This window comes from Nicotiana tabacum, chromosome 1, assembly GCF_000715075.1.
Source record: "Nicotiana tabacum cultivar K326 chromosome 1, ASM71507v2, whole genome shotgun sequence".
Taxonomy (NCBI): Eukaryota; Viridiplantae; Streptophyta; class Magnoliopsida; order Solanales; family Solanaceae; genus Nicotiana; species Nicotiana tabacum.
Window position 1 is genome coordinate 198,483,663 of NC_134080.1, and position 27,375 is coordinate 198,511,037.

Genomic DNA, 27,375 nt, shown 5'->3' on the forward strand with positions numbered 1-27,375 from the left:
GCACAGCTAGCAAACCAGATGATATAATAGCGGGTAAAGTAGAATTAGGCCTTAAGAAAGCATACCTGAGATGCGCTGGAAGCGGTTTCATATCCAACAATGGTGGCTCCTTTATCGATGTTTTCACAAGTGAGGTGTTGTTCTTTCTTCTAAGTGTAGTGGCTCGAACTCGGGTTCCCTTTTTCAGAACCCTTGACCTTCAAGAGCCATGACCCACTCTGCCAACTCCTCACCATCCACATTTTCCAGATTCATCAAGCAGGCTTCCAACAGATCCCTGACATTAATAGTCTCATCCTCCTATTGTAGTATTACATCTACAGCCTCCACTAGTGAGCAATTTCTAAATTCGTTGGGTCTCCTCATAGATTGTTGAACATTGAATATTATCTCTTCATTTTTCAACCTCATTTTTAGTTCTCTAGTATCACAATCAATCAATGCTCTCTAGGTGGCTAAAATTGGCCTACCCAGAATGATTGGTATCTCTTTATCCACTTAACAGTCAAGAATGATGAAGTCTGCAGGGAATACAAATTTTCCCACTGGAACAAGCATATCATCAAGAATTGCTATCGGTCTTTTGACTGTGTGATCATCCAATTGCAGTAACATTGAGGTTGGTCTAGCTCTGACAATGCCCATTTTTGTATAGACTGCCAAGGGCATCAAGTCTATACTGGCTCCCAAGTCACACAATGCTTTAGCAAAACCATAACTCCCAATGGTGCATGGGATAGTGAAACTTCCTGGATCAGACACCTTTTGAACCATAGGCCTTGTCACTACCGTGTTGCAGGTCTGCATCAGAGTTACAGTGGACAGGTCCTGGAAGTCAAATTTTTGCGATATCAGGTCCTTCATCACTTTTGCATACCCTAGCATTTCCCTCAAAGCATCCATTAGTGGAATATTCAATTGAATTTGTTTGAGCATTTCCTTGAATTTCCTATATTGATCATCTTTCTTTTCCTTTACCAACCTCTGAGGGAATGGTGCAGGAATCAACCTCTACCTACTGCTTTGTGTCTTTTCTTTGCTGGAATCTTTTTCTACTACCTGTTCTAGGAGTTGTTCACCTTCCTTCTCCTTACCTTTGTCAACCTGTGCTTGCTCGATTACAACCTCGGTGAGCTCTGCTAACACATCTATCTCTAATGTAACTGGAGTAGCTGGAGTATTTGGCGTTATCTCTCTCCTAGATTGAGCAACTTCTTGCTCCTTGTCTAAATCTCTCCCATTCCTGAGACTCACTGCCATGAGCTGATTTAGGTTGTGCTCCTTTGGATTAATGTTTGTATCTGTAGGCAATGTTCCTTGTGGGCGATTGTTCAAGGCCATAGATAGCTGTCCCAATTGAGTTTAAATGCCTTTGATTGCTGAATCATGTGAAGCTAACTTCTCTTGCATCTTTCCATTTGTCCTAATGAGTTATTGCAGCATACCCCTGATTTCGATCATGTTACTGTCCTGTTGTTGATGAGGTGGTTGGTAGGGTGTTGCTGATTATAGCCCTACTGCCTATGATAAGGCGCGACTTGACCTTGTGGTCATGCTACTCCTGGATTGAGGTTGTGTTGTGGCTGGTTTGGTCTGTACTACTGGTTTGATGTTGGTCCCCATTGCTTCCCACCTTGCCTCTGACCTCCAAAATTCTTGACATAATTCATGTCTTCTTTGAAACCCTTGTTGAGAGCTCTCTCCCCTCCACGAGCACACATATGATTGGCTTATGCAAGGAGTGCATAAGCCTCCATTTGTGGTATCAACCGTGTGCACCTGTTTCGTACCCTTCTCATCGATTTTCTTTGTCAGCAAGCTCATCTAGGTCATAAGAGTGGCTATGTTTTATGCATTTGTGTTGTTTGGGTCAAGAGCTACAGAATGCACTATTGGGGTGAGTATTTTGTCTCTCGTCATCCAGCCTGAATTTTGAGACATCTTATCAAGAAGAATCTTACACTCTGTGAAGGTTTTCCTCAAGAATACACCCCCGGCAGAAGCATCTACATTGACCTTCAAATTGTCAGCCAAACCCATATAGAATCTCTGTCCCAGCATCTGATCCGGAATGCCATGGTAAGGATACTTCACCAACATACCCTTAAACCTCTCCAGGTTTCTTGCAAAGTCTTAGTCGGTTTCTGCCTGAATTGCAATATCTCATCAATTTGCCTCACAATTTTGTTGGGTGGATAAAACTTGTTTAAGAACTGCTTGACTAGTTCCTTCCAAGTAGAAATGGAGTTTATTGGGAGCAAATTCATCCAAGTTTGAGCCTCCCCAGTCATTGAGAATGGGAACAGTAATAATTTGATTGCCTCAGGAGTCACATTCGGCTGTCATTGAGTAACACATATTGATAGAAAGTTCTTCAGATGTTGTTGCAGGTCTTTGATGTATGACTCGAAGAACAACCCTTTATTCTGCAATAGGTGCAGCATGTTGTTGGTAATTTGGAATGTCTCCACTTGTATATAAGGAACCGTAATTTCTGTGGTCAGGTTATTAGAAGTTGGTTGCACCCAATCATAAAGAGCAGCTTCCGACACAAGAGGTTCTACCACTCTGACGTTTGGGTCATCTCGATCATTCCTGTTGTCTATGTCACCCATTTCAATTTCAATTTGTTCATTTTGTTCTAGTTGTTTGCTCTTTTTTTTAGCCCAATTCAATGTCCAGAATGCTTTCTCGGGATCTGAGAGTCCTTCAAAGAGTTCACCGGTTCTCAAAGAGCTTCTAGGCATGCACCTGAGTCACAGAAGAGTTCAAACGTGAGAATTTCAATGGAAATATTTTTAACACCACAAAAAATTGATCTAAACTAATAATCCTAGTGATTCTTCCAAGTTGCAATAAATAACACCGTTAGTTCCCCCGGCAACGGTGCCAAAATTTGATCACGCCCAACTATGGCTTATAAAAAGGACTAAGCGGTCGCTGCAAATATATAATCTGGTTCAGTTTGAAGTCGAATTCCACAGGGAACTAACCTATTTACTACAACTTTTAACACTACTAATGATAAGCTCAAATAATTCCCGGATGCAAGATTTTTAATGGATAATGAGTAGAATTTAGTTAACTAAGGAAAAATGACAATAAAACTAACAATAATCAAGAATAGAGTTGAATTCAATGGTAAAATGGTCTAGGGCTATTGATTTCCCCAATTGTCGGATTAATTCCTGACATGTCAGCTATATTCTCGCTGTAACACTCTATAAGAAATATGAGTTCTGGGTTACCGCAATTATCTCTCGATCAATTATGATAATTTACTATAAGCATTCTCTCGACCTACTCTAGTTAACAATTTATGCAACTCAAAATTATCCCACCAAAGCTTTGTTATCTCTAACCCCTGCTTTTAAATTCAAGTAATTAATCTCTTAACTTACCCGAAAGTGGTGTTGTTCAACAACAATCTAACCAAGTATTCTTTCTCAAGCAACACAAGATAGCTAGAGACGATTAATCAAGGGCCCTTTCAATTAATCACAAGACAACACGTAGTTGAACAATCATACAGTAAAAACGGCTCAATTATATCAAAATATAGTCAAGACTTCATCCAATAATTGGTTCCATCAACCCTAGATGATGAGTTTAGCTACTCATACTAAGAGATAAAAATTCATTATATAAAGTCATAATCAACAATAGAATTAAAAAGAAGAAGATAAAAAATCTAAGGAATTTCTCTGTCTTTCTTCCGTGTTCTTGCCTTCAAAATTCTCTCTAAAAACAACTATTCTTCTCTTTTGGACGAATTAGGCTTCATATAAGTTTAGGTTAGTCACCCTGGAAATTACATAATTGACCCTGGGTTCTTGGCTCCCATCAGCCCATTCGCTGCCGCGGATCTGATCGGGGATTTGGCAATTGTTCTGTCCACGGCTGTGGAGCTGACCGCAGAACTGGAACTTGCTCTTATTTCTCCTTTTCGACTGTGCTATCCTCCGATTGGCCTTCCACGCTCCATATTGACTCCCAAACACTCTTTAGCTTCCTCCTAGCTCGGAGTGGCTTCTGCAAAACGTAAAACTCTTAATTAGAGTATTTTGTTATCTTTGACATTCAAACATTGATAAAGTGCGGACAAATTACAGTGTAACTAGTATCTAAATTGCATAATTATCATCTACTATCATTTTTATTAGTTATTTATGAGACTTTCCACTGTTGAACTTGTTAAATTATATTTTTAATTCAAATGCATAATTGTTATGTGATTGTCGGCTTGCCTAGTAATATGTTAAGCATTTAGGCTCCATCATAACAGGTTGGGATCTTGGATCATGACAAGTTGGTATCAGAGCACTAGGTTACTTAGGTCTCACGAGTCATGAGCAGGTTTAGTAGAGTCTTGTGGATCGGTATGGAGACATTTGTACTTATCTTCAAGAGGCTATCAAACCATTAGGAAACTTCACTTTCTTGTATTCTTGTCGTGCGAATTTGTCGATTCTAGAAACTGAACTTCTATTCTTCTATTCTCTCACAGATAGTAAGGACACATGCGATCAGAGCAGGCGAACGAACACCAGTACCACCAGCTAGGGTCGTGAGAGGTCGGGGCCGCGTTAGAGGCCGAGGTGCAGCTCGTACAACAGCTAGATCAGCACCTGTGGAGCCACTAGTTGCTCCAGCTCAGGAGCAGGTACCAGATGTGGTCGAGCCAGTGAGACTAGCTCAGATACCAGATGTGCCCATTGTGATTCCAGAGGAGGTTTGTCCTAGATATTGACTGTATGCACGAGCCTTGCTCAGGCCGTTTTTTGTTCTGGTCGCACTAGCTGCTTCTCAGGCCAAGGGAGGTGCTCAGACTCCCACCGCCCGTACTCCAGAGTAGGTGGCTCAAGGACTCCAAACACTGGGTGTACTACCAGCCCAGCCAGTTGCATCTGCTCAGGCCCAGGTTGGCCTACCTATGAGTGATGAAGAGCAGAAGAGACTAGAACGGTTTGGGAGGCTTAAGCCTCTAGAGTTTAGTGGGGCTGAGTTAGAGGATGCTTAGGATTTTATATACAGGTGCCAGCGGATCCTTTGCATGATAGGTATTTTAGAGACCAATGGAATTTCATTTATTACCTTTCAGCTGATGGGGAGAGCCTATAGATGGTGGGAGGCCTATAAGTTGAGCAGGCTAGTTGGCGCTGCACTCCTTGCGTGGCATGAGTTCTCAGTTCTCTTCTTAACGAAGTTTGTCCCACAGACTCGCAAAGAGGAGTTGCATAGGCAATTTGAGTAGTTACGCCAGGAGGATATGTCAGTGACCCAGCATGAGATGAGATTTTTAGAGTTAGCTCGTCATGCGGTATGGTTAGTTTCCATTAAGAGGGAGAGGATTAAGAGGTTCATTGATGGCCTCAACTATGGGCTACGTTTCATCATGACTCGTGAGATTGTGATGGGTGCAAGGTTTGACGAGGTGGTTGATATTGCACGACGCCTAGAGTTAGTTCACAGTTAGGAGTGTGAGGAGAGAGAGAGAGACCAAGATGCCTCGTGGTTCAGGTGGTTTTAGCGATGCCTCATCTGGAGGACAGTCCCACCACAGCAGGGGTCATCCTTATGGGCCCGCTCAGATATCTCATCTGGTTCATCATAGTGCATCATCTAGATATAGTTCATACAGTGCTTGTCCATCTCAGCCATCTTTCGGTGCCCTCCCAGCTCAGAGTTCATCCTGTGCTCCATCAGTTCAGGGTTCATCTGTATTAGGTTCTTCTAGTGGTTATTCTGGTTCTCGGGGTCCGATTCAGTCCCTGCCACTATTGTCAGATTGAGTTTGCTTCGAGTGTGGAGAGCTGGGGCATGTGAGGAGATATTGTCCCCGTCTTATGCGATGTCCAATTTAGCATAAGAGTCAGTCTATGACTTTCACACCAGTTACTTCACCACCCCGCTCAGCCAACTTAGGGTGGGACTTAGGCAGCTCAAGGTCGACCTAGAGGGGGCTGCCGATTAGGTGGTAGTTAGGCTTGATGCTATGTTTTTCCCGATAGGCCAGAGTCTGTTGCTTTAGACGCAGTGATTGCAATTATTGTTTCAGTGTGCCGCAGGGATGCTTCCATATTATTTGACAATGGTTCCACTTATTCTTATGTATCATCATATTTTGCTCATTATTTGGATATGCCCCGTGATTCCTTAGTTACACTTGTTCAAATATATATACCAGTGGGTAATTATATTATTTTATACCGAGTATATCGGTCGAGTGTGGTGACTATTGGGGTATTATAGATGAGAGTTGATCTTTTACTGCTTATCATGATTGATATTGACGTGATTCTAGGCATGTATTGGTTGTCCCTATGTCATGCTATTCTGGATTGTCACGCTAAGACCGTGATGTTGGCGATGTTGGGATTGTCTAGGTTTGAGTGGAGAGGTTCTTTGGACTATGTTCCTAGTAGAGTGATTTCATATTTGAAGGCCCAACGGATGTTGGAAATGGATGTTTGACATATTTAGCCTTTCTGAGGGATGTTGGTGCTGATACTCCTACCATTGATTCTGTTTCGGTAGTGCGAGACTTTCCAGATGTGTTTCCTTCATACCTGTCGGACATGCCACTCGACAAAGACATTGATTTTGGTATTGACTTGGTGTCAGGCACTCAACTCATTTCTAATCCTCCATATCGTATAGCACCAGCAGAGTTGAAGAAATTAAAAGAGCAGCTTCAGGAGCTTCTTGATAAGGGGTTCATTAGGCCTAATGTGTTGCCTTGGGGTTTACCAGTTCTATTTGTAAAGAAGAAGGATAGTACTATGCAGATGTGCATCGATTATAGGCAGTTGAAAAAAGTTACAACTAAGAACAAGCACCCATTGCCGCGCATTGATGACTTACTTGACCAGCTTTAGGGAGATAGAGTGTTCTCTAAGATTGATTTGAGGTATGGGTATCACCAGTTGAAGATTTGGGATTCTGATATCCTGAAGACAACATTCAGGACCCGCTATGGTAATGACGAGTTCCTTATGATGTCTTTCGGGCTGACTAACGCCCCAACATTATTTATTCATCTGATGAACAGTGTATTCCAACCATATTTTGATTCTTTTATTATAGTATTCATTGATAAAATACCAGTGTACTAATGTAGCCAGGAGGAACATGCGCAGCATCTCAGGACTGTACTATAGACGTTGAGGGAGAAGAAGCTTTATGTTAAATTCTCCAAATGTGAGTTCTGGCTTGATTTTGTGGCGTTCTTGGGGCAGTGGTTTCCAGTGAGGGTATCAAGGTAGATCTGAAGAAGATTGAGGCAGTTTAGAGTTGACCCATACCATCTTCAGCTACTAAAAAACGAAAAATACTTAATAAAATACTAAAAAATATGAAAATTATTATAAATATAGAAAAAACAATGGAGAAAAATTCCAATACATCTTTTAATAATATAACACATATGGCTTGGCTGGATATTATTGTCATTTCTGGGATGAATGTTGCAATTTTTTCGGCCAAAGACATGTTTGGAAACAAAGAAAGATTAAATATCAGAGTTTATAAGAATAAAAGATGTAATCAATATAGAAAGTAAAGGGTTGTACTGTGGTATTTTTCCCTCCATTTGGTAATGGCGGAGATCACCTTCTAGGTCTTTGACTGCATAATATAAGCGACTAAAATACTTTACCCAATCCTTGATATAGAAGATTTCTCCACTTATCTCTGGGATGAGTATAGTATAAAAGGTCCAGAGTTATAATCCAAAAAAAAGATAAGAATACGAAAATTCAGAAGGACACTTACGTCTAATATTCCATGTCTCCGAGAAAGGGTTCCTACTGGGCTAATCAAAGTGGGAGGGAATTATCTATGTTGATAAAATACAGATAAGATACATGGATGTAATAAGGAATGACACATGGCAAGAATCTCAGAGTTAGCACAAATATGGTCAATTTATTTAGGTTAGCACCCGAAAAATCATAAGAGGTGATATGTTTCTGACCAGCAACAATTAGAGATAAATAGTTAAAGCTCAGAGCAATCCACCTAGAGAATCTATAAGTACCCAGATACAACCATTTTCTGACGAACGGACTCTAACATACTTGGGATTCAATATTTAAATCCTGAGCGGTTATAAATCTACCAGGCATAACATATAGAACGGGTTGATAATGCTCGTAACGGGCAAACGAGATTATATGGAGTCGTTATGTTAGGTTTTAACTATAAATAGTCCCCTTACTACCTCGTTATAATCCATCTGAAAATTCCACAAATATCATTATTAGAAATTGGGTCTCATATTGATCTTGGAATTGGCTCAGTCAACTTTGATCATCTTCGTACAATCAATAAAAATCCTCTTTCTGTTGCTTAATGTTTCATTTACTTTGTCTCATTCTTATTTAAATCATTCTTGGAAGGAAAAATACTTAGATTTGATTCAATTGCGTGAGACTTTCTATTACAAATTTAATTAATTTGACTTAAAACCAGATTTTAGGTTAAACAGAAATTACGTATATCATCAGTATAAAAAAATTTGCACAATCAGGTCATTCTATCAAGCCATCCTTATTTGTTATAACAAGTAGCCTATTTTATTTGTAAGATTGCAAGTATCACATTTTAATAAGTTTCATCAACATTATTTTTTGAATGACATAACAATATACATTTATCTTCACTAACGATATATACAAATGTGTTTTGGGGTGGGGCAGAGAAAAATCGAAATGAGTGATAAGAAACTAGCCAGCTCATCGTGGCCAACCAGAAGCCAATAGCGGGCCACCTATTGATCACCTTTGGAAAATTTGAATACTCTTCCTTTAAATTTTACATGTGTTAAGATGCTAACCCAATTTCTATGGCTAGGAACCAAAGGTGACTTTTGTTGAACAAGGCAAAGCCGTAGGATTATATGCTTGTCGGAGATCACATATCATCCACTAGTTTTATTAGTGATTGTTGTAGATATTTTCTTTCAGCAAAACTATAAAATATTGCACATCCTGTACTACTAATAGTATTATATTATTATTCTTTTCACAAAGTCGTAGAGGCTGCTTTGAGGTCGGTTTATGTGGGTCATCCATCTTGCGTGATTTAATGAAGTTTAACACTTAACTATTTACTATGCATTTGGTTTACGAGTAATAGCCGGTTTGGTCAAGCTTCTTTTTGGTCAAAAATATTATTTATTTTTTTGCCAAAAGTACTTTTGGACAAAATTGAGGTATTTGACTAAGCTTTTAGAAGGAAAAAAAGTGTTTTTGAGGAGAAGTAGAAGCAGTTTTGGAGAAGCAGAAAAAAGTAGCTTATCTCCAAAAGCACTTTTTCGAGAAGCACTTTTGAAAAATACACTTAGAAGCAATTTTTTAAAGCTTGGCCAAACACTAATTGCTACTCAGAAGTACTTTTCAAATTAATTAGTCAAACACAAACTGCTTCTCACCAAAAGTACTTCTGAGAAAAGCACTTTTGAAAAAAAAAAACACTTCTCAAAATAAGCTGATTTTTGCAGTTTGGCCAAACGGGCTATAAGTCTTGCTGAAATTAAAGAGTGAGAATTATCATAGGTAGCTCTAGTATTTAAAATTTATGAGTTCATTTTTAACCTTTTAAAGTTACAATTTTTAATTAATAATTATACATATTAAATTTATTGTTTAAAATAAATTTTAAAGTTTGTACTAAAAATACTGGGTTCAGTCGAACTCATACTTCGGTCTGTAGTTCCGTCGCTAAGAATTACAACACGAACATTAAATATTAGCGGGAATATTATATATTTAATTTATTATTACCCAAATATAATATAAACTTTTTTTTTTACACATTTAATGACTGATACCCATTTTAAAGTTCAACTAATACTTAATTAAATTAGTTAAATTTTTAGGATGAATGAGTAATTAATACTCTACTAAAATCAGGTTTAACTCTCAATTACATGTTCATAAGTTAAAACAACTTTAAAAAAGAGGTCAAATTACAAAGTTAAAATATTTCGGACCCTTATTAGTTAATTCTGGCCAAGTGAAATTTGTAGTGGTACCCACATAAACGTGGCAATGCCGATTACCCAATCAAAATATCTTCAATAGTTTGGTCCCAAAAACTTAAAAAAATCTCTATTAGTAGGGTCCCACTTTAAAACTTGAGGAGCCTTGAAAACCACGATTTTAAAAGAAGATTCGGTGCAAAATCAAATTTGTGGACTAAAATAAAGCCAACTCATTTTTGCCAACCACTAAACCAATGACTACTCACCTTTAGATTTACACCAATTCCACGGCTAAAAACCATAGTAGCTGATTTTAAGAAAAAAGAATAATTTCTCTTTTTATCCCTCAATTATTAATAAAATATAATATTTGTCCTTATGATATTTAATTAAGATATTTAATCTTCAGTTAATTATAATATGCATTTTTAGTCCTTTTATATAGGAAATATGTTATTTATAAATTATTTTAATAACTAATTATCTCCAAATGCTAAAAAATAATATAGTCAGAACTCTCTAAAATACTCATCCTTTATAACTAGGGGCAGACTTAGTGCATGGACTCTATATTTATATTAAAAAATTCATTAAATATTGGTAAATATCTGACTGTGAACCCAGTTATTATTGCATATTAATCAGAAATTATAGTAGGAACCTCATAAGCCTCAAATCCTGGATCTACCTCTGTTTATAACAATACTTTACCATGAAGGCCAAGTTCTTTTTGGAACTAATTTTTCATATTGTGTTATATAAATATATATTCTCTATAAAAACACTTCACCATAGTAGCAAAAAAAAAAAATCAAAACAGATAGGGTTGCTGCAGAGAAGTTTGACTACTGGACAAATTTAACATAAAACACGAAAAATTACGTGATTTAATAATTAAGTAAAAATTCGTTATATTTGTAAAGATTTATGAGTAGAAGGATCAAAAGTGTACTTTGTAATTAATTGAAGATTAAATCTGCTGAATCCGATATTATAGGGATCCAAATTAGAGTTTATTCATAATTGAGGGATCCAAGTTAAATTTTCCCCTAAGAGAAAACCCCTTAAGATCTGTTTGATCGGACATAAGAATATTGTCCACTAGTTTTAGCGGGCAAGCCATAGATATTTTTCTTCAAGAAAACTTAAATAAAGAAAAGAAAAGGGGTTATCAGTTTTTTGTAGTACGTTTATTCTTTACACACAAAGTTGAGAGGATCTGTTGTTTTTGGAGTGGATTATCTGTGGACTTTTGGAAATCTAATTTTAAAGTGAATTATTTCTGTTTATGAAAAATGGGTGAAGCAGTGATGATGAGTGAAGGAGGAGGTGGAGGAGATGGTCAGTGTTTGAAGAAAATGGTGCTTAGAGTTTTATTGGTAGAAGCTGATGATGCTACTCGTCAAATTATTGCTGCTCTTCTTCGAAAATGTAGTTACAGAGGTTCGCCATCTTTATTCTTTCATTTTTCTCTTCTTTTTGGAGTTTAAACATTGATTTTATGTTTTATAAGGGTTTGAGCCGTGAAATTATACTTGTATAAGGCTAGGCTGTATGTATCATATCCTTAGGGTGCGGCCCATCTCAATGCTCCACGGATACTTTGTGCACTAGACTACCTTTTAGAGCACTTTTAGAATGGCTGACGAGGTAAAAAGTATTTATATCTTCATGTCACTTATAAAGTAATTGTATGTAACTCTATTTAATAGGCTACCTTTTAGATTGACTGACAAGGTAAAAAGTATTTATATCTTCATGTCACTTAAAAAGTAATTGCGTGTAACTCTATTCAACAGTATCGACCGATAACTCACAATAATATATCTTAATAGGTTAAATTATACTGGTATAAAAAATTCATGCACGGTTAGTGTATATAACTTATGTCGTTTAATATTATTGCTTATTTTAAATCTTGAGTGAAACTGGCTAGGAGATGTTGCTGGTTTTAGTTTAAAGTCCTGATGCTTCTTTTACTTAGATCTATTTTCTCAAGTTTTCAATAGATCTCTTGAAGATGGTTTGAAGTATTGAAGAAAAATGAAAATTTTCCACCTTTGTAGAAAAATATTGGTGTTAAATTTTACTAAATGAGGAGGATATTGTCACTTTCAGTTTTGATTTTCAAACTGGAAGTTTATGTTAAGTTATGGGTGAAATTAAAAAACGAAATTTGAAGAAAATGAAGTGTAAGTTAAAGCGTGTTGATAGTTCTTCTTTTGAAGATTTAGAAGTGTTCTGTAAGTGGAAAAGAAGACACTTAAAAGTACTTCTTCATAAAGTATAGTTTATTGAGGAAAATATTTTGCTAAATTTCTTGACAATAGTTAACAAACCTCCCTTTTGTTTTTTTCTTTTAATAATAAATTCATTTTTGAATTTTTTGTGAAGATCTCTTCAAAAAAATTGTAGACAAGTGCCACCTTCGCTCTTGGGTGACTGCATCCATTACATTAAGGTTTTGGGTTGATATTAGGATTCTTTTTCTTTGCAATAGTTCACCGGTGAACTCCAAATCAGGTTAAGAATGGTGTTTGAGTTGTATGTAGAGTCCCTCATATAAAAAAGGTATTCAAAAATATTTACAGAAGTCAATAATCAAATAAAAAATATTTACGTTTAGTCTTGGATCGCGCTTACTGCCTTAAAGTTTTCGGTGGGATTATCTGCTCCTCTGCCAAATGTTTTTCGTTGGATGAACCAGCAAAAATGAGGGCGATGATATTGTGTCTTTGATATTAAGAAGAAAGAAATAGAATGGTTCCTTTATTTCCTTGTTTTGGGAATGAATACTTAGGATTTAGTTTAGGCATTTGGCCTGTCCGTGCCTGCTATAGTTTGTCGTCTGAATAAAACCATTTTCAGCATGAGCCTTTCAGTTATCAGTACTGAGAATACAATCCTTTGGTTTACTTGTCCTCTTTTCTCCAGGTAATAGCATGGAGGATATAATATCACGCTCATCCTGCACCCGGAGATTTCTAGTGGTATTATAACTCCATGTATTCTTCCTATTCTATGCTTCTGCATTCGCTGATGCTTCCCCTTACCACGCCACCCCTTAAGATAAAACGGAAAGGATACAAGGTATCTGTAAAACTCCATCTTGCCTTGAATTTCAGCGACTGGTATCATAGTCCATCACATTTTACCAACCCGACATCCACCCCTCAATTTATTTGTTTCTTCAGGATCTTTCTGTGATATGTATTTGGTTTCCTGAGAGGCGCGTATTAACTCTATGTTTTAGCACATAGCATCTGCAGATCTTCTGCCCTTTGTTTTTTGGAACTAAAGAAATAATAATTTGTTTTCACCAAACAGTTGCTGCTGTTCCCGATGGTTTGAAGGCGTGGGAGATACTAAAGGAAAGGCGACATAACATAGACCTTGTATTGACTGAGGTTGAGCTGCCGTCAATATCAGGATATGCACTGCTTACTTTAATCGTGGAGCATGATATGTGCAAAAACATACCTGTTATAAGTATGTGATGTTTTCTTGATCTCAGCTCTTATTTTAATGTTCATTTTTCACAGGGAGTTATGAGTGCTTAATCTACCTATTTATTTATGCAGTGATGTCGTCCAAGGATTCCATTGGCACGGTCTTGAAATGTATGGTTAAAGGAGCTTCCGACTTTCTTATGAAGCCTGTTAGGAAAAATGAGCTGAGGAACCTGTGGCAGCATGTTTGGAGAAGAAAAACCGTATGTTTAAATCTCGACAAAGAAAAGAAAACATTTAAAATGGTTATCAAATTTAACCAACTGAATCTAACAAGAAGTTATTTTGTTTCACTTTGAATGGTCAGCAAAGTGCTGGAAGCCGTCCTCAAAATAAAATTGTTGAAAACCAGAAAGTAGCTGTGTCTGAGAACGAAGCAGCAAGTAATTATTCTAGCGACAATCTGGCTTCTATTCAAAGAGGAAATGACAAATCTAGCGATGCACAAGTAAGTGATATCTTCTGTGTTCATGACCTCATTTAACTGAGATATATGAGCACCATCATCTTGTACTTAATAGATTTTGACGTAACATGATGATCTTATATGTAATTCTTGTGAGCCAACATTAAGCTAATTTTGTTAAAGTTCATTTTTTTTCCAACAAAAGAAATTGACTAAGTGAGATAATTGCTGACTTTTTGTTGCACTTCAAGCAGTCAAGCGCCGTTAGATTCTCTGCGGATAGTTTATTTTACATGATAAAGTTTGAAAATGAATATCATTTCCGAAATGTTTGATATAATGCATTACATATAGATCATCTTGTACCATGCCTTTCTTTGAATCTGAAAGTGCGTGTATTGCAAATATGCAGGGCATTACAGATATAAGATGTATAGATGCTTCAAATATGCGCGATGATAAATGGCATGAAGAATGTGTTGAAATGGTCGAAAGATCATTTGTGCCAAAAAGTAAATTACTAGGTATGGAAAGCTACTCAGTTTCGTCTCTTCTCAAATTGTAGAGAAATATGACTAAGCTTTGTACTGACAAACAATCATCTCTAGAAAACATGACTAGCTCGGGAATAGGAACTTCTTCTTGCACTGGACCTTACAGCTCAGGTGCTATTAGTTCAGAGGAAGGCTCTCTTTGTGAAAATGCTTGTGCGTGAAAATACTTGTACTGTTGATGAAGTTGATTGCCAGTTGAATGAACTCTATTCTGCACCTTGTACTGAAGCCGTTGACTTGATTGGGAAATTTGAAAATTGCTTGGCTGATAACGGCCATTCTGATGAAAGAAAAGAGAAATCAAATGTTGCTTCCCGGTTGGGACTTTCTTTGAGAACATTTAATCCCAGTTTCTCAAACGATGACCGGTCCAGAGAGCAGAACATGATAAGTCATTCAAAAGTATCTGCCTTTGCTAAGTGAGTTTTGCCTTTCTGTTCATTGACATTCTAGTGTTGAAATTTCCTCTTCGCTTAGCGGATTCATCAAATATGAAGTAATATTGTAGGATTTATTATTTTATGTAACTCGTCCAGATTCTGTTCATGGGCCCGTTTTGGAATTCAACTTCTGCAAATTATCGTTTCTGCAAATCAAATTCAACTTCTGAGAATTCATTAAAGTTTTTCTTTTATGTCAGATATGAAAATAAGAAGACAATACAATATCTTTTCTCTGGATTGACTAGCAATTCTGGTCCATTCAAGGAAGGCTCTAGTGCGTCTACTTTGGAGCATGACGCTTCATTGACTGAGAGTGAGCAAAACGCAACAGCTCTGGTTATGCGCCAACCAGGAAATTGTAAAGCTGCAATATCGGACAACCAACTAGAATCAGGTTATCAACAATTACAGAGTCCTAAATCACAATCTCCACTTCCAACAAGTTCTTTGACTTATTCAACTTCCGAAGTACAAAATCTTGAGCACAGCAAGCAGCCATTTGATGATACTACAGTTCACTCTGAGGACAATGCGGAAGAAGCAGATAATGGAAAGTTAGTAACAGTTGAAAAGGCAAAATGTGATTCTGCAACTTGTGGATCTAATGATTTGGGAAGTGGCGTGACAAATAAGCTCAGTAGCCCTCGTTGCGGAAGTACTTCCAATGAAGCTATAGAAAGTTCCTCTGCAGTTGCAAGTCCGGGGAGAGATCCTGTTTCTGAAAGTGTGAACTACAACGGCATCCTTCAACTTGATAGGACGAGAGGGGAGAGTCATAGTACCAGTCAAAGGGAAGCGGCACTCGTGAAGTTTCGGTTAAAACGGAAAGATAGATGCTTTGAGAAAAAGGTATCTATAAACTTAGTGCTAGTGTCATTATTCAACTTAATTAGATATATTGCATTAACTTTAAACAAGTGCATCTACGGGAACTAATCTCTATATTCTGTTTAACTAGCGGAATTTTTGCTAGCTAAGTTTTTGCCCTAAAGTGAGTCAGAAACAGATGGAAAGTTATTAGCTAAAGTTAAGGCTCCATATTATATGATTAACAGATCAGAAATGTATCTTGTTACATGTTGTAAAGCACCATCCTTTTGGTACTATGATAAGCAAAGCACCTTTCTCTCTCCTTAAAAAAGCAGATGATGTCGGTTTTTGGCCTTCCATATACTTGAGTGATCAAATTGTGGACATACCGCAATGTTATTCAGAAGTGGCCAACATTTAGTTAGCATGTTCTTTTTGTCTTTCAGTATATTGATATTAGTTTTGCACAGGTTCGGTATCAAAGCAGGAAAAGACTTGCAGAGCAGCGACCTCGAGTGAAAGGACAGTTTGTTCGTCAGCTGCAAAACGAAGCTCAGCCTTGAAGGACAAAGACGAAACACGGGTAGTCTGTCAATCGGAAAGTTAAACTATTCTCACTAACGGTTTTAGGCAAATGTAGCATAAACATCTAGATATAGGTTTGTACTTTGTGTATGTCTTGTAAGCTTGGGTAGGGGATGGATGATAGTGCAACTCAGGATGTTTCAAGTTTATAACTTTATATACCTAATAGGTGAATTTGTCTTGCTTTGGAGAAAGTTTAAAACGGTGAAGTATGGAATTGTTTTTGTTGTTTGATATTCCAGAGATTGGGCTGGAAACTTGAGTATTCATTTGTGTATTATGTAAATAGTCGCAGAAGAAAATACTGAAGGAGATCTACTCATGGCTCTTATGATACTTATTAGACTTGTAACTCGAAACTTTCCTTATTGTTTCAAATATTATGTACAAACTTTTGTTTTCATCGATTATGTACTGTAACTGTTGAATCTAGAGTACGTTGACAATTTGCTTGTTGTGCCTTAGATTTATTTTCTTGTATTAATTAATTTAACCATGTATCATTGTTTGTATGAATTTAATTTTTAACAGCCACTTAATTTCTTTAAATTAAATCCTTATATCTTATACTCCAAAATGAAGCTTTCCTACGGACAACTGGCTTCAAGAAGCAAGATAGGCCAGCTGAACGTAGAGCTGCTTATCGGGTGGATTGAGCGGTTATTTACTCTTAACGGTTTGACTTATTGGTTATCGGTTTTTAAATGTATTAATCCGCTAGCCACCAATAATATTGGGCGGATTGATATCAGTTTAGCTCTTATCGGGTGGTTATCGGGCGGCTTATCGGCCTAATACAATCTATATTGCGTGCATTAATTGTTTTGTTGCAAATAGAAAAGGTTTAGCTTGAAACCAATCGCACACCGACTACGAGATGTTAGACTAAGCTGCGTTTCTTATATTGTTGGGATACAGACAATGAATTGGCACTTGGATCCGGGGAAAAGGAGCAGAGGAAAGGGCAAAAGGAAACAAAAAGTTAACGGATAAAAATATAAAAACAACAAAAAAGCAAAGTGAACACATTTAATTGTGCTGAAATTGGCCATTAACAAAAAAGTACATTAACCACTTAATTCGTTCTGATATACAAATCCACTGCAATTCGCATTTACTACTGCAAAATCTTCTTATTTCTGCAAGCTTAAAAAATATACTTCCGCAGAAATAGTCCCTACAAAGCTAGCCACTGGACGTCTTCATAGCTCTTTCCAGATTGCACTAGTTGGCCAAATCCATATATATATATATATATATTCTTAACGGGTTAACGGATTATCCGTTAAGAAAATTGGATAATCCGCCCCCAAACTGATAAGTCATTAATAAAAAAATTTCAATCCGTTCACCGTCCGTTAAACCGTTAACCCGATACCAATAAGTCATTAAGCTTCAGTTTCGATTACCAATAAGCCATTAAGCTTCGGTTTCGGTTCGGTTTTGAACACCCCTAGCTGAACGGGTTCTAGTTTCTAATTTGAAAAGAAAGTCGGAACGGTAAAAGTTGACGAGGGAAACTAGATTCAAGATTTTTTTTGGTTTCCGACCCGATGTCCGGTATTCGCATTGGAGTCTGACTGTATCCGGATTCGCGCCGCGTACGGCCCCATTCGAAGAGAAGCGCTTTCTACCAAGGATTTTTCCATACCCAGGACTTGAAACCGAAACCTCTTGCTAAGAGAAGAACAACCTCTTCCGCTACACCACATCCTTTAGTGGTAGATTCAAGATGTTGCATAGCAAAGAATCATTTCTTGTAATAAAATTTTAAAAATACTTCATAACCCTATGGAGCCACTCCCCAGCCACCATGCTGTAGAACGAGAGCCCATGGGGAACCTTTAGTTTGTTCATTCTGCGGCCGACTCTATAGTTATGTATAGTAAGGCGTGTGCCTTAGGTCCCTAAATTCGAGGGGCCCCATTTTTTAAAATTAATAGATTTATAGATATTTAAAAAATAATATTAGTACTTTTAATATAAAAGTAGAGTTTTTAATATACAAGAATGAAAAAGCTCTTTAGATATATAAATAAAGTACTCCATATGTTTCATATTAAATGAGGTAGTTTGATTCGGCACGGAGTTTAAGGAAAAAGAAAAAGACTTTTGAAATTTGTGGTTTTAAAATCGTAAGGGGTAAAAAATTTGTGGGACCATGAAATTTTTGTGGCTATAAAAGCTTCTCATTAAGGGTAAATGGGTAAAATGAAAGAGTTTAAAGTTGAATTATTTCCATATTTAGAAATGTGTCATTTATTTTGGAACAGACTAAAAAGGAAAGTACCTCATTTAATATAAAACGGAAGGAGTAATAATTTCACTAATTACTTAAAAATAGGTTAATGAATAACTTTCCCAATGTTTCAATTGTTTACTACCTCTTCATTAGACAACATATCAGAATTTTACTCTTAATTTGTCCAAATCAATCTTTATATTTCACAATCCCCTACATATTTTATTTCTTTCTCTTTAATATTTTTAATCACCTTCTTTCTCCGAGATTTAATTACTCACCTTATTTCTCCAAGATTTGATTAATTCAAGTGTTCAACTACTTTTAAATTTCCAAATCTTATCTAAGATCAACAATATCTCAAGAAAGATTAATGCGTTCGCTATATTATCAACCGAAAAGGAATTATTTGAAAAAATCGATTATAAAAAAGATTATTAACAACTTTATATCACAAAAAGTTAGAAGAATAGACTTCAAATAAAAATATATATATCTCATAACTTTCTTTTAAAATTTAGGCCTCATATTAAACTTTGACTTTAGGCCCCACATGTGCTTGAGTCGCCCCGGCATTCTGGTTGTTATTATTGAGACTCTTGTGTATGTTATGGTTGAGCCATGGGCTCTTTACAGTAAAATAACTGTTATTGTTTGGTTTTTTGGTAAGTTTTGATATCAGGCATTTGAGATGTGATTTGTGATATGTTGTGATATTGATACGCATGCGATAATATATGATTATGGGGTTGAAACACATATAATGAAATAAGGTGGGCTTGATACACGTTACTAGCAAGGGAACTATAAAAGTCACACGGTGTAACAACGATAAAACATAACAAAATACTATGGCTAATAAACTCATTCAAACATTGAAACAAAAGAAAAGAAAGAAAAACAACTCTTCTGGGACTGGACACAAGAAATGGTGACGGAAGTAGCCGCTCCATTTTCCAGGTGTCATCATATAACACAACGGTTACACACTCAGAAATTACACGTAGTCGGCAGAAGCCAAGAATCTTTGTAATCAATAGTCGTAAGCTAAAGTTAAAAAAAACAAAACAAAAGAATTGCACTGAAACAGCTAGCTAGCTAACTTCTCTTCTCTTATCACTAAGCAAAGAGAACCTAATTCTCCTCTTTTCCTTTCTTTTTCTTCCACTTGACACACAGATTCTTCTCTTTTTTCCACCTTTTTCTTATTGTTCTCTCACCACCATCACTCACTTAACAATTGAAGCTGTGCCTAACTCTCTCCTTTACTAAAGCTTCTTTGTTTTTGTTAAACCATCATTTTTTGTTCAAGAAATTGCTTGTGTAAAATATTGAGGTGAGTCTTAATTTTATAATATCTTCTTTTAGTTAGTGCTTATATAATAAGGATTTTTCTTCTTCTAACATCTCAATTATATACAGGTCAGCATCAACTTAAGAAAAATAGTTATAAGTAAGGTGCAGTTGGGAGCAATTTTAAGTTCAAGAAATTAATGTGCTTATGCAAAATATTGAGGTGAGTCTTAGCGGGTGTTTGGACATAAGAATTGTAAAATTCCAATTTTTTTTAAGTGAAGTTTATCTTTGAAAATTAGAGTTTTATTTGGACATAAATACAAGTTGGAGCTGTTTTTGAATTATTGTGAGTGATTTGAAGCGAAAATTTGGAAAAGTAGGTTTTTTTGAGTTTTTTTAAATTTTTAAAAAATTTGGAAAATCAGATTTTGGGAGAAAATTTGAAATTTTCATGGCCAAACATTGATTTTAAAAAAAAGTAAATATTTTCTGGAAAAAAGTAAAATATTTTTTATGGCTAAACGAGCCCTTAATTTTATAATACATTCTCTTCTTCTCTTACAATGCTTATATTATGAGCTAATATCTAACTTATATACAGGTCAAAGTGGTCAACATCGACTTAAGAGGCAGCACGAGAGGGAAAGTATAGCTACTTGTAAGGTGGGGGTTTGGAGCAAAAGTAGCAAATTAAGCCAATTAGGTCAAGATTTAGCTAGAAGAAATTCTAAAAATGAGTGATCAAGATCAACAAAAGATTCAAAATGAAGGTGGCTATACTCAAAGACCATCTCCATTATCATCTTCTAATGTTCAAAGGAAGTATTCATCATCATCTAAAAATCCTGCCAAAACTTTGTGCACTTTTCTACTAATTTTTTTCATATTAGCTGGTCTCACTTTGCTCATAGGGTGGCTAATTTATCGACCTCACAAGCCAAATTTCACTCTAGTAAATGCTGCAATTTACCAATTAAACATCACATCCCTTCCTTATATTTTCACCACCATGCAATTCACAGTGTTAGTAAGAAATCCAAACAGGAGAGTTTGCTTGTTTTATGACCAATTTTCAGCTCTTGTTTCTTACAAGGGTCAAGCAATTACACCTCCAGTGATGCTGCCACCTTTATTTCAGGTAAGAAAGGGTATCAAATGGACAGGTTGAGCTAAATTTTATGAGTTAAAACAAGTCGAACTAATAAGTAGGTCAGGTCATAACTTGTCTCGAATTTATTTGAGTCAAAATGAGCACGACAGTTTGAGCTAACCAATGTGTCATAACTCAAACTGATCAATTTAAAATCATTTTTCTTTGTTTTCTTTTTTCCATTTAGGGACTTTAGTTACCAAGCAAATTAACAATTTTTAATACTATCAAAACTTCATCTAATCAACAAAACCTTTTTTTGTTTGTTTGTATTTTACATTTGGATACGTTTCTTTAATGGGCTAATTCGGGCGACGTGACTGAGCAAATTGATCCAAGCTTTCAGATGGTTAACTTGGGCTATGTCTAAGTTGACCCAAACGAATATGTGTCGGGGAAAGTGCACAAACAACTATTTTTAGGGCTGTTTTTTTGGAGATTAACTAGTACTTATTTTGTTCTGAAAATTTGAACTAAAAATCTTAATTTTAGTATAATTGAGGATATTTATATCCTGAAAAATTAAACTGAAAACTGAAATTCAGGACACATTAGCTAATTCCTAAATAACATTCCTTTAGAGTGGTTATCTAGTGTCAGTGCTACGTATTATATGTCCAATCCAACTCGTCAACTTGCACAGGATAGATGAGTTATATTTTTATCGGCTAAATTTGACATCCTTAACTTCAGGATACAAAAAGCACAGTGCCCTTGTCGCCGGTGATCGGAGGCGCGTCGGTGCCAGTATCGGTGGAAGTTGCAAATGGGTTGGTGGTGGATGAAACGTATGGGATGGTGGCTTTGAGACTGGTGTTTATGGGAAAATTGAGATATAAAGCTGCATTTGTAAAGACTAGACACTGTGGAGTTTATGTCAAGTGTGATATGTTGGTAGGGTACAAGAAGGGTTTTGTGGGTCAAGTACCTTTGCTTGGTTCTCCAGATTGTGAAGTTGATTCATGAATTTTCTTTTCCTTTGTGAATAAATGACAAAGTGTACTTAAAGATTATGAACTTCCAATTAGGAATTAAGTGATTAGAAGATGAATTAGAGACTTCTTAAAAAGTTACCATGTTAAAGTAAGTAAAGTTCACATTTTTTGTTTTGGTTTTCTATCTAGTGTATGCTTTTCTTGAATCGAGGGTCTCCGGAAAGAGCCTCTTTGCTTTCACAAGGTAGGGGTAACGTCTGCGTACATACTACCATCTCCAAACCCCACACTGTTGGAATACACTGGATATGTTGTTGTTGTTGTTGTTGTTGTTGTTGTTTTCTACATAGTGTTCGATACCTGTATTGGTTCCTCGACTAATCCGGATAACGTTCGTTAAAAGAGGAAGTGTTTCTTATCAACATTTTTTATTTTCAGAGTTCGAACCCAAAACATCTAATTAAAGGTGGAGGGATTCCCGTGGTGATTAAGTTCACTTCTTTAATCGAGTCTTTTTGCTTGAAATGTTGGAACTTTGACATGGTTAGACTAGTTATTTTTCAACAGTAATTATCTTAGATCTCTATGTTCAGGCTCTAATGCAAAAAATAGTAAATCAAAATTCTTGCTTTTGCGAGGTAAATGATAAATGGCTTCTTGTGGGTTTTACTTTTGCACCTTTTACTGTTTTAATAAGTACCAACAATTTGATATATTTTTACTCGAGCCTCGGTAAATTTTTTGTCTGGATTATTTAGTTATCATTACTAATGAACTTAAAACATTATTAGGTATATATCCATTCATCCTGTTTTAGGTTGTAACAAACTTACATAGAGCTTCCTATCTAAAACGAAGTAAGATACAAAAATAAAATACCTTTTCCTTTTGGTTACAGTACTATATGATGAAGCTTATATGCCCATAATCTACTGAAAAAATTAAACCACCAGACCAACAACCCTCCGATCAAATTGATCCACCAGACATTAGCACCATGCAAATCGATGAAGTACAATCACCTTCAGCTTCAAGCTCTTTCCATCAGGAACTACTTTCTAGTTCCTCGGATGCTGTATTTTGCCCAACCACCCACACCAGTCAACAACTCTTAGACCTATCTGACGAAACCACTACCACCATAAATACAGAAGATTTTATTCCGCTATCTTCCACTAACAAGAGCATATTATACCTGCCCTGGCAATACTCGATTATTATTAAAGTATTTGGAAGGAAAGTAGGTCACCAATTACTTAAGCAAAAGCTCACCACTATGTGGCAACCTACAGAAGATCTACCATTAATAGATTTGGGACATGATTTTTTCCTGATTAAATTCCAAAAGGAGGAAAACATGATCCGTGCACTTCATGACGGACCTTGGTTTGTGCTTAATCATTTTCTCTCAGTGAGATGTTGGGAGCCCAAGTTCATTGCCTCCTCCGCTCAACTCATATACTCTGCTATATGGATCCACCTTCCTGATGAACTCCCAACTGAGTTATGATCTGGAAATCCTCCAAATAGTAGGAACAAAAGTGAATAAGCTGCTAAAAGTGGATGCCTGCACTTCCTCTACAACACGAGGACGTTATGCTCGAGTGTTTATAGAAGTACCACTTGAAAAACCACTCAAACACGTGTATATTAGTTCCCATAAACTAACTATATTGTATGAGGGACTTAATCTCCTCTGTACAACTTGCGGCAGGATTGGCCATAATTTCAAGCTATGTACTTCTCTAACTGCCCCAATCACTTCAACGCCCCATTCTCCCTCTACTTCGAGCTCTACAAATACAGGCCAACACTCAATCACTCAAATGCAGCTGCCCCAATCCAGCGTACACGAATGGAAAACAGTTGTTTTCCCAACCAAACATTCTTGCAAAGGAAAAGGCATGCAACGGGCGCCAGACGACTTCGCCAATGTGAAACTCCACATGCAACCACCACTGGCCAAACCAGGTAAGGCAACCACCATCACAAGGCCCACAAGTACGTATGTTCTTTCCACTTCCCTAAACCCTAATTGCGATTATAATGCTAAATTGGACTCTAATGATGCGGGCTTTTTAACTCCCACAACATGTTTAATTGTTTAACTAATAATGAAGAACTAGTGGACCCCATCCCCTCCACATCATACCCCACTAGCCAGAGCATACATCCTAGTCGATCTATGCTTCTATTACTCCACTCTTGCAAAATTGCCACGCTGGTCCACAAATTTCCACCACCACCATCAGTACACCCACTCCAACCACGTCAAAACCTACTCCAGCCACATCCATTGTGGATCAAATAAAATCTTTCTTCCCCAATCAAAACATGGACTTTGCAAGCCCACCACCAGCCCAGTAGACTCCCAAACCCTACATCTTTACACTAAAGAGGCTGCCGCAGCCTAAATCTCATGTTCCCATACTACTCATGACATTCCCTCATGCTCCCCTAAGTCTGATAGCCCACATATCCCATCACCGCCCATTAAACCAATTTCCTCCTCCCAAACTACGTTACATACTACACAAGTAAACTATGAGACTCCAAATAATTCATTATCCTTCTCTATATCTAATGGCTCTTCCTCACAATAACTGTCCATACCCAGGCATTCACATACACCATACTCCTCATCCGCCATACCACTTCCTAAATCCTCTTACATACAAGATGCAGAACCCACACTATCCACTCCAATATCGACACATTTACACCTCAACGAGTCCTCAACCCCTTGCACCAGTCATGGCTTGATATGGGGCTACTAGGCCATGCACTGGCCTTCATGTTGGAGATCGACAACCAAGACGTTCTCATCATGATACAAAACCCCGTGGACATTGCCCAAAGAGTAACAGAGGGGATGAAACTAGGATGGGAGACCTATGCCCAGTACCAATCGTTTATGCACAAATCTTTGATGTTCAATCCCTACAATCCCATCTCCCCACAATACCAATATCCTTCAGCGAGCTCCTCTCCTTGGCAACTCGTACCAGCCACCCCAGTCCATATGGGGGAGATGCTATTTTATCCGTCGCTATTCCAGGAGACCCCTCACACTCTTTGGATACATCAACACATAACTCTCCAACCATCCATGCAGACTGCATCATCCCTCCCCACCCCTACCTCGTCCCCAACTAGCCCTTTTGTCCTCCACCCTCCACAACAGAATCTAGTGGTGAAGGAGGGCATGATTCAACATGAAATATCAGCTCTAGCCGCGGAACTGCAGGAAACTCGAACAGAGTTAGTCGCACTCGACGGAATACAACTCTTCATCCAAAAGGAGAAGTATAAAAAAAATGTTGTATCTCAAGTGTCCTCCAAACCTCAGAAAATGCCAAATCAAATTTCGCCCCACAGTCAACCCTGTAGTGGGAAAATTTGCACTGGTGCTCATCCCCGCACTGCGTCCATCGGAGCAAGGGAATATGGAGAATCCCTCAGTGAACCCTCCGGTTCCAGTGTCACCCTCACTGCCCCCCAATAATCCAGAAATGAAGTTTATTATATGGAACTGTAGGGGTGCCCGCTCGCCGAATTTTCGTCGAAATATCCGCTCACTACTGGACTACCATCACCCAGTGATGGTTGTTCTTCTGGAAACTCACCTGCTGGATCACCTACCCTTGTTAGAAAATAATAATAAACAAAAATGGCTTTGAGGGGTGAAAATCTTAAAGAGTTATCGCCTGTATACTAATTTAGGGAAATTCAAAACGATTTTTTTCAGGATACAACAAAGCGTGAAATAATACTAGTGATTTTCTATCCTGCTTCGTTGAAAATTCTTGTGTATTTATAGGCAACCAACAGACCCTTTCAGAAAAGATGTCTTGTTTCACAAATATCATATTCAGTTGGACTCTTTCATAACAGACATAACTATTTATTCGAATTTTGAATTTAAAATTCAAATAAACAAGTCCAAGTCTTTGATTATAATATATAAATATATAGTGTATTTAATTGCACACACTTAAAAATATGTGTCCTAAATCAAAGACATAAAAGTGACAAGTGCTTAAAAGGCTTCAAAATTGCCTTCTCTCTTCCGATGTGGGATCAACCCACCTCCCAACTGGAATAACAAACTATCTTACAATCCCCCACTAATTTGTTATTTCACTCCATAACACTTGTGAATAATAGAAAGTATTTTATATAGATTTGAACTTTCCTTTAGTGTAAGTACTTTAAAGCTTTGACGAAGTTATTGGTATCTTAAGATTTGAACCACAACTCCTTATGCCAAAACTGAAAGTACCACACACACAGTGTTATCTAGTAGCTTAGAAAATCCAGTATTCGCTTTAGCACGTTTACGGCCATGTGCTCATCCTGAATTCATGAATATTTACAAGATCAACCCTTTAAATCTTGCTAGAAGCGGCGCCACTTCAATATTCATATAGGTGGAATTAGTTACTATATCCCTGTTACTCCAGACATTAACAATTCCATTAAGATTAAGCAACCTTTTCATGTAACAGTATGCACTTTAGAGTTTGTCTTTATGCCCCTGTTATAACAAGCATTTAACAACTCCTTAACTCCTCACATAACAATAAGTAGTACAATAGAATTAGGACTCCTAAAGAGGAGATCAGTGCTTAAACAATACGAGTAACTTGTTATTACCCATTGAACTTATATTGTTAGAGTGTATACTAACTCAAAGTGGGATTCCCATTCCTTGCATTTAATTTAAGGGTCTCAGCCTCATCCCTTTACAAGTTTGTTGTACTATAGCTCTACCTAATGGCTTTGTAAGTGGATCAGCCAAATTCTTATTTGATCTCACATATATTATAGCTATAGCTCCATTTGTAATTAATTCTCTTATAAAAGCATGTATCAAGCTTATATGTCTCGATTTCCCATTGTATATTTTATTGTGAGCAACACACATTGTAGTCTCACTATCACAGAATATGGAAATGACTGGCATAGGTTGTGGCCACAACTTTATATCAAGTAACATATTCCTCAGCCATTCTACTTCTTTTCCAGCAGCTGCTAATGCAATGAATTCAGATTCCATAGTAGAATGGGAAATACATGTTTGTTTCTTGGATGCCCAACTAATGGCTCCACCACCTAGAGTAAATATCCATCATGATGTGGATTTATTATCATTAACACTTGTAATCCAACTTGCATCAGAATATCCCTCTAATACATTAGGGAAACTATTATAGCAAATGCCCAAGTGCTTTATATATTTTAAATATCCAAGTACTCTACTTATTGCTTTGCAATGATCATTACTTGGATTACTGGTAAACCTTGAAAGTTTACAAACAACAAATGTTATGTCAGGTCTAGTGTAATGCATTACATACATCATACTATCTATTGCACTTGTATACTTCAATTGTGCTACTGCTCTTCCAGTATTTGCAGATAGCTTAAGACTAGAATCATAAGGAGTATTATACTCCT

The 27,375-nt window shown here is 37.0% G+C and overlaps 2 protein-coding genes across 2 annotated transcripts; both read left to right on the forward strand.

Moving 5' to 3' along the window:
• The first annotated feature begins 11,054 nt into the window (after positions 1–11,054).
• LOC107801908 (two-component response regulator-like APRR9) lies at positions 11,055–16,695 on the forward strand. Its single transcript, XM_016625320.2, is given in 10 exon segments — positions 11,055–11,428; positions 13,313–13,474; positions 13,567–13,697; positions 13,802–13,942; positions 14,313–14,424; positions 14,509–14,608; positions 14,610–14,873; positions 15,095–15,746; positions 16,178–16,265; positions 16,268–16,695. Coding segments are annotated over 10 exon segments (1,845 nt in total). The 5' UTR covers positions 11,055–11,280; the 3' UTR covers positions 16,315–16,695.
• Positions 16,696–19,732: 3,037 nt separating this feature from the next.
• Positions 19,733–22,121, forward strand: LOC107801907 (NDR1/HIN1-like protein 1). Its single transcript, XM_016625319.2, has 4 exons — positions 19,733–19,870; positions 19,957–20,050; positions 20,432–20,968; positions 21,674–22,121. Exons 3-4 carry the CDS (start codon positions 20,564–20,566, stop codon positions 21,944–21,946), a joined length of 678 nt encoding a protein of 225 aa, XP_016480805.1. The 5' UTR covers positions 19,733–19,870; positions 19,957–20,050; positions 20,432–20,563; the 3' UTR covers positions 21,947–22,121.
• Positions 22,122–27,375: the final 5,254 nt, after the last annotated feature.

Coding starts and splice junctions, on each gene's coding strand:
- LOC107801907 (XM_016625319.2), top strand. CDS start 20,564: ATGAGTGATCAAGATCAACAAAAGATTCAAAATGAAGGTGGCTATACT. Junction 20,969..21,673: donor TGCTGCCACCTTTATTTCAG/GTAAGAAAGGGT, acceptor CCTTAACTTCAG/GATACAAAAAGCACAGTGCC.